This window comes from Embiotoca jacksoni, unplaced genomic scaffold (assembly GCF_022577435.1).
Source record: "Embiotoca jacksoni isolate LCO1_2020_lvr unplaced genomic scaffold, fEmbJac1.0.p SCAF_107, whole genome shotgun sequence".
In the NCBI taxonomy this organism is placed as follows: domain Eukaryota; kingdom Metazoa; phylum Chordata; class Actinopteri; family Embiotocidae; genus Embiotoca; species Embiotoca jacksoni.
Genome location: NW_027185238.1, coordinates 247501 through 255000, shown reverse-complemented (window position 1 = coordinate 255000; position 7500 = coordinate 247501). Strand labels below are relative to the sequence as shown.

Genomic DNA, 7500 nt, shown 5'->3' with positions numbered 1-7500 from the left:
CCTCTCTCCCTCCTCCTCTCTCCCTCCTCTCTCCCTCCTCTATCCCTCCTCCTCTCTCCCTCCTCCTCTCTCCCTCCTCTGTTTTATCTGCCCTCCCTTCAACTGACTCTTTCTCCCTCATGCATCCTAACTCAGCCACAGACACTCTCCTTTCTACTCTGTCTTCCTCTCTTGATTGTCTCTGTCCTCCTCCTCTCTGTCCTCCTGTCCTCCTCTCGGTGCTCCCAGAGAGACACTATGAGAGCATCAGAAAGGAAATGTAGAAAATCTAACCACCCTGACGACCTGCTCACTTATCAATCTCTCCTCTATCGCTGCAGCCAAAGAACCCTTAAAGATCCTTTAAAGATCCTTTAAAGATCCTTTAAAGAACCCTTAAAGAACCCTTAAAGATCCTTTAAAGAACCCTTAAAGAACCCTTAAAAATCCTTTAAAGATCCTTTAAAGAACCCTTAAAGAACCCTTAAAGATCCTTTAAAGAACCCTTAAAGATCCTTTAAAGAACCTTTAAGGACCTCTAAAGGGTTAAAAACAGTACATTCATTATTAAAAGACAAACTGACCAATCAGAGCTCTTCATGTTCTCTGAGGTTCTGCAGGCAGAAGTATTGATCATCAATCAGACTGCAATTTATCATCAGTTCACTGACAGGTGACAAAAGTGGGACAACGTGGGATAATGTGGGACAACGTGAGACATCGTGGGACAACGTGAGACAACGTGGGACAACGTGAGACAAAGGGGGTCATTTAACTTTTTAATCAATCAACCCTAAACAGTTTGAAATTCAACTAAATCAAATGTTTTGATTTGAACAAAGACTTTAATTAAAATAAATAATGAGGAATTTAATTTTAAATAAAAAAAATGTTCTTCCTCACTGGTCGATGACAGAAAGTATTGATTAATTATTATTGATTAATCTTAAATAATTTCATGTGTTCAGAGAATTTTAATGATTGACAACCTGAAGACCAGTCAAGTTTGAAACTATGACGTCATCTCCTGTTGATTGAGCTGTCGGTAAACATCGATCACTCACAGACCTGATCAGCTGATTGATCGATGATGACGTCAGCAGGCTGATCAGACTGATCGATCAGGACTCACCTTCCTCCGCGGAGCAGCAGCGCAGCAGCAGCAGGAGGAGGAGCATCAGCAGCCCGCAGGAGGAGGTCCGTCCCGGGGCCGCGGGGGCCCGCCGGCCGCTCCGGCTCTCCATCAGATCCAGATCAGTCCCGATCACTGCTATTGATCACTGACGTCAGCTGGGCGCGCTCCCGGCCGGCCGCGCGCGCCTCATTGGAGCCCAAAAAGTAGAAAAAAAACAACAACTAAACCTCCAGAAGTGAATAAAGTCAGTTATTGATCCGAGAGACGGAAGTCCTTCATCCTTATCCTTCTGTCTCCAAGATGGAGGCTGAAACCTGGAACCGAAAAACCTGAAACTGGGTTCAAAAAACAAGCTGAAGTCCTCCTTCTCCTCCTCCGGGCCCCTCCGACCTCCTCCTCCCCGGACTCCCCCTCAGCTCCTCGGTCCGACTCCTCTCCTCGTCTGTGCTCCAGCACCGAGCAGCGGGCTGAGGCTGCTCCGAGGCCGAAAGAGGAGCTCTGAGCGGCGGCCTGACCAGCGGAGAAGAGTCGGTGAGACCGCTGGAGGGTGGAGGATAAAGGAACGGGTCCCGACACACATAAAACACACACACACACACACACACTCACACATAAAAACACACAGACACACACAGGTAAAGCACACACAGGTAGACCACGCGCTGGGAGCTGCCGAGCCCACCGGAGGTCCCGGTTCTGTTTTCCAGCTGAAACCTGCGGAAAAAAGTTCAGACAAAAGCGCAAAGTTTTCAGGCCCCGCCCACTCAACACCAGGCCCCGCCTGCATGGAGTCTGTGATTGGCCGAGCGGTGTGTCAGTCCCGAGAGAGCGGGGCTGATTGACAGGCAGTGAAGGAATGTGGAGAAAAGCTGTTTGTCGCTCTGCGCATGTCTGTTTGATAACGCGGACAAAAGGAATAATAAAAAAAAAGGTTTTAAAAGTTGAAATCAAAGTTAAAGTAGAAAAAAAACAGTTGATTATTTACTATTTTATAATAAATATTATAAAAAATATATTTATACTAATTATACAATCTTCAGTCCTACACGGACTCCTCAGTCCTAGGGGGGAAGAGGAGGATGAAGATGATGAAGAGGAGGAGGAGGATGAAGAGCAGTCTTTTTGTATCATCGGGTCCTTTTCAGGTGTGAACAGGACAAAAGACAGGTGTCAGGTGACCCCCCCCCCCTCCCCCACCCACCCACCCGTTTCTGTTCTCTGGAGGCTGAGGTGTCAAACAACAAAAGAGGGAGTGGGGATGTGTGTGTGTGTGTGTGGGGGGGGGGGGGGGGGGGGGGGGGGGTTAGTGGATGTGATGGTGAACAGAGGTGAATTGTGAGAAACTGGCATCTAACTGTCAAACACTGAGACGACAGGAAGAGAGGAAGAAGAGAGGTTTGACAGACAGGTGATAGCTCCGCCTCCATCAGATTCAAACCGGATTTGTGTGAATCGCTCCGATGTGACTTCAGTGTAAACGTCCCTCCATCATTCACAACCGGCAGCTCTTCATGGATCTCAATCTACAAAACTCATCAGTCAGCCGACGCAGACGTTCAATGAAGTACTGAAACTGTAGAAGTACTGCAACAGAATCTAAAGTACTGCAACAGAATCCAAAGTACTGAAACTGTAGAAGTACTGCAACAGAATCTAAAGTACTGCAACAGAATCTAAAGTACTGCAACAGAATCCAAAGTACTGAAACTGTAGAAGTACTGCAACAGAATCTAAAGTACTGCAACAGAATCTAAAGTACTGAAACTGTAGAAGTACTGCAACAGAATCCAAAGTACTGAAACTGTAGAAGTACTGCAACAGAATCTAAAGTACTGAAACTGTAGAAGTACTGCAACAGAATCTAAAGTACTGCAACAGAATCTAAAGTACTGAAACTGTAGAAGTACTGCAACAGAATCTAAAGTACTGCAACAGAATCCAAAGTACTGAAACTGTAGAAGTACTGCAACAGAAGACAAAGTACTGTGTTTAAATGATTCTTAAATATCTGATCAGGAGAATGTTGACTTACATTACATTATATTACATTATTGTATACTATATTATATTACATTATTAATATTAGTGAGGATGGTGTAAATGTCCCCACAGCGCTGGTAAACCTGCAGCGATGTGTCTCCGTCTCCACCTGCTGGACGCTCAGGGAACTACACCAACATCCTGAAAACAAAGCTGCTGAGGTCAGTGAGCTAAAGAAGACCAGGACAGGTGGAGCCAGGTGGAACCTTTATTAACACAACACACAGGTGAGCACAGGTGAACAGGGCGGGTTCAGTGGGTGGAGAACTTGGTCAGCTGGTTCCCCAGAATCACCCGTCGCTCCACCCCCTCCTCAGAGATGGTGGCCAGTCTCACCACACCGCCGCTGGAGCCGTCTCTCTCCATCGCCAGAGACAGGGCTGAGACAGGTGGGAGACAGGTGAGAGACAGGTGAGAGACAGGACTACAACATACATCAAAGTCTGTGTGGGTGGAGCTAGTAGCCCAGAGAGGACTCCAGCTCCCAGCATGCCTTGCGGCAGCAGTACCTGCAGCAGTGAGCTCCAGACACTGGTCTTTGTTCAGTCCTGGTTTGTAGTTGGAGTCCATGAAGCCGTAGATGTAGGAGCTGCCGCTGCCGCCCACAGACACCGGCTGTCTCACCAACATCCCACCAATAGGAACGCAGTACACCTGGACAGGTAACACACACACACGCACGCACACGCACACAGGTAACACACGCACACACAGGTAACACGCACACACACGCACAAAGGTAACACACACACAGGTAAACACACACACACACACACACACACACACACACACACACACACACACACACACACACAACAGACATTTTATGAGTCATGTTGCTGCTTACACGCCACTAAAAATGTATTAACATATAATGGTGGGTGGTGTCCTACAGGTGTACTACAGGTGGTGTACTACAGGTGGTGTCCTACGGGTAGTGTACTGCAGGTGTCCTACAGGTGGTGTCCTACAGATGGTATACTGCAGGTGTACTACAGGTGGTGTCCTACAGGTGGTGTACTGAAGGTGTACTACAGGTGGTGTCTTACAGGTGTCCTACAGGTGGTGTACTGCAGGTGGTGTCCTACAGGTGGTGTACTGCAGGTGTCCTACAGGTGGTGTCCTACAGGTGGTATCTTACAGGTGTACTACAGGTGGTGTCCTACAGATGTACTACAGGTGGTGTCTTACAGGTGGTGTACTGCAGGTGGTGTCCTACAGGTGTACTACAGGTGTCCTATAGGTGGTGTCCTACAGGTGTACTACAGGTGGTGTCTTACAGGTGTACTACAGGTGTCCTACAGGTGTACTACAGGTGGTGTACTGCAGGTGTCCTACAGGTGGTGTCCTACAGGTGGTATCTTACAGGTGTACTACAGGTGGTGTCCTACAGGTGGTGTACTGCAGGTGTCATACAGGTGTACTACAGGTGGTGTCCTACAGATGTACTACAGGTGGTGTCTTACAGGTGGTGTACTGCAGGTGGTGTCCTACAGGTGTACTACAGGTGTCCTATAGGTGGTGTCCTACAGGTGTACTACAGGTGGTGTCTTACAGGTGGTGTCCTACAGGTGTACTACAGGTGTCCTACAGGTGTACTACAGGTGGTGTCCTACAGGTGGTGTACTGCAGGTGGTGTACTGCAGGTGTCATACAGGTGTACTACAGGTGGTGTACTGAAGGTGTCCTACAGGTGTACTACAGGTGGTGTACTGCAGGTGGTGTCCGACAGGTGTACTACAGGTGTTGTCCTACAGGTGGTGTCCTACAGGTGGTGTCCTACAGGTGGTGTCCTACAGGTGTCCTACAGGTGTAGTACCTGCCCCCCCTTCCTCCTGTCCCAGCCGGCCACCAGGATCCCGGCTGTCAGCTCCTCTCTGTAGCGGTAGCAGCTCGCTCTGAACAGATTGGCAGCCGTCTCCACCAACGGGGGCTCGTCCAGCTCGATGCTGGGGGCGGGACCACACGCACAGGTGAGCATCAGGCACACAGGACCGGACCGGACGTGTGTGTGTGTGTGTGTGTGTGTGTGTGTGTGTGTGTGTGTGTGTGTGTGTGTGTGTGGTACCTGTGGAAGCCCAGCTGATAGGTGACAACGTCAGCGATGGCCTGAGTGTCAGCTGCTGATCCGGACCTGCAGCAGACAGAACAACAGAACTTCTGCAGGTGATTCTGCAGCCCTGAAAAGGTTCTGGAGCTCCTGAACAACATCCTGGAAGAGTCCCTGGGTTCTTAAAAAGTTCTTATGAAACAGTTCTGAGTTTTCCAAATGTTTCCGGGTTCCAAACAGCTCCCATTAAAAAGGTTCTGGCCTCTCTGAAAAGGTTCTTCAGGGGTGATTTCAACATAGTTCTGGTCTGCTGGTGGTTCTTTGGTTCTTCTGTCCCAAATAAAGCTTTTAAAACATAATAAGTTCCTGTGATTCTAGAACTTAACAACTTACAATCCTTCGTTCCTAATTAAGTTTAGTTCTCAAAGTTCCCATTAACGTCTTTAGAAGTTCCTCTAGAAATGTTCCGAAAGGATTCCGTAAACAAAAAGTAAACAAACAGTAAACAAACAGACTTCCTGTTTCAAGGGGAACTGACCTGCAGCAGAAGATCCGGTCGTGGATCGGAGTCAGTTTGTCTGTGACTCTGTTGGCGATGTATGCTCTGAGAGACAGACAGACAGGTGGGGAGGGAGACAGACAGACAGGTGGGGAGACAGACAGACAGGTGGGGAGGGAGACAGACAGACAGGTGGGGAGAGAGACAGACAGACAGACAGGTGGGGAGGGAGACAGACAGGTGGGGAGAGAGACAGACAGACAGGTGGGGAGGGAGACAGACAGGTGGGGAGAGAGACAGACAGACAGGTGGGGAGACAGACAGACAGGTGGGGAGAGAGACAGACAGACAGACAGGTGGGGAGGGAGACAGACAGGTGGGGAGAGAGACAGGCAGACAGGTGGGGAGGGAGACAGACAGACAGGCGGGGAGGGAGACAGACAGACAGGCGGGGAGACAGACAGACAGGTGGGGAGACAGACAGACAGGCGGGGAGGGAGACAGACAGGTGGGGAGAGAGACAGACAGACAGGTGGGGAGACAGACAGACAAACAGACAGGTGGGGAGGGAGAGAGACAGACAGACAGTTGGGGAGAGAGACAGACAGGTGGGGAGGGAGACAGACAGACAGGTGGGGAGACAGACAGACAGGTGGGGAGACAGACAGACAGACAGACAGGTGGGGAGAGAGACAGACAGACAGGCGGGGAGAGAGACAGACAGACAGGCGGGGAGGGAGACAGACAGGTGGGGAGAGAGACAGACAGGTGGGGAGAGAGACAGACAGGTGGGGAGAGAGACAGACAGACAGACAGACAGGGAGACAGACAGACAGGTGGGGGAGACAGACAGACAAACAGACAGGTGGGGAGGGAGAGAGACAGACAGGGAGACAGACAGACAGGTGGGGAGGGAGAGAGACAGACAGACAGGTGGGGAGACAGACAGACAAACAGACAGGCGGGGAGACAGACAGACAGGTGGGGAGGGAGAGAGACAGACAGACAGGTGGGGAGACAGACAGACAAACAGACAGGCGGGGAGACAGACAGACAGGTGGGGAGGGAGAGAGACAGACAGACAGGTGGGGAGACAGACAGACAAACAGACAGGCGGGGAGACAGACAGACAGGTGGGGAGACAGGGAGACAGACAGACAGGTGGGGAGACAGACAGACAGGCGGGGAGGGAGACAGACAGGCGGGGAGACAGACAGACAGACAGGTGGGGAGACAGACAGACAGGTGGGGAGAGAGACAGACAGACAGACAGACAGACAGACAGGTGGGGAGACAGACAGACAAACAGACAGGTGGGGGGGGGAGACAGACAGACAGACAGACAGGGAGACAGACAGGGAGACAGACAGACAGACAGGTTACCTCAGTGTTTCCTACATTCAGGGTAATCATCGTCTCCACTCTTACCCTGTGGTGGTGCGAGAGTCGGCTCCGATCACCACTCCGCCATCATACTCCACCGCCATGATGGTGGTCTGACAGACAGACAGGTAGAGAGACAGACAGACAGGTGAACAGACAGACAGGTAGGTAGCGAGACAGACATCGTGTTAGCATAACTGTCACGGAGAGCTGATAAGAAACAAACCCGCTGAATGACTCCGAGTTGACCGTTAGCTTTTATTCGCGACACACTGCGTCTAATATCGGACAAGATTTATATTCTATACGAAGAATAACAGACGTGTCCGATAATGGAAGAATGAGTATTAGCAACCGTTAGCCACTTAGAAAGCTTCTTATAAACGCAGTGTCAGACCCGTAGATACATTTACC

The 7500-nt window shown here is 50.2% G+C and overlaps 2 protein-coding genes across 4 annotated transcripts in view; both read right to left on the bottom strand.

The window, feature by feature from the left end:
• The window catches only part of ephb4b (eph receptor B4b), a 22275-nt gene extending 20459 nt beyond the window's left edge, over window positions 1–1816 (bottom strand). For both annotated transcript variants that reach the window (XM_069177134.1, XM_069177144.1), the window contains exon 1: window positions 1112–1816. In XM_069177134.1, the coding sequence (XP_069033235.1) occupies window positions 1112–1223 (112 nt within the window). In that variant the 5' untranslated portion in view covers window positions 1224–1816. The remainder of the gene's footprint in view (window positions 1–1111) is intronic.
• Window positions 1817–3349: 1533 nt separating this feature from the next.
• The window catches only part of psmb6 (proteasome 20S subunit beta 6), a 4517-nt gene continuing 366 nt past the window's right edge, over window positions 3350–7500 (bottom strand). Inside the window, exons 2-7 of one of the 2 annotated variants that reach the window (XM_069177123.1) lie at window positions 7132–7199; window positions 5743–5808; window positions 5223–5288; window positions 4974–5103; window positions 3664–3808; window positions 3350–3534 (exon numbers count right to left, since the gene is read on the bottom strand). In XM_069177123.1, coding sequence (XP_069033224.1) covers window positions 3407–3534; window positions 3664–3808; window positions 4974–5103; window positions 5223–5288; window positions 5743–5808; window positions 7132–7199 — 603 coding nt within the window. In that variant the 3' untranslated portion in view covers window positions 3350–3406. The remainder of the gene's footprint in view (window positions 3535–3663; window positions 3809–4973; window positions 5104–5222; window positions 5289–5742; window positions 5809–7131; window positions 7200–7500) is intronic. The other variant, XM_069177114.1, reaches the window with a different exon arrangement.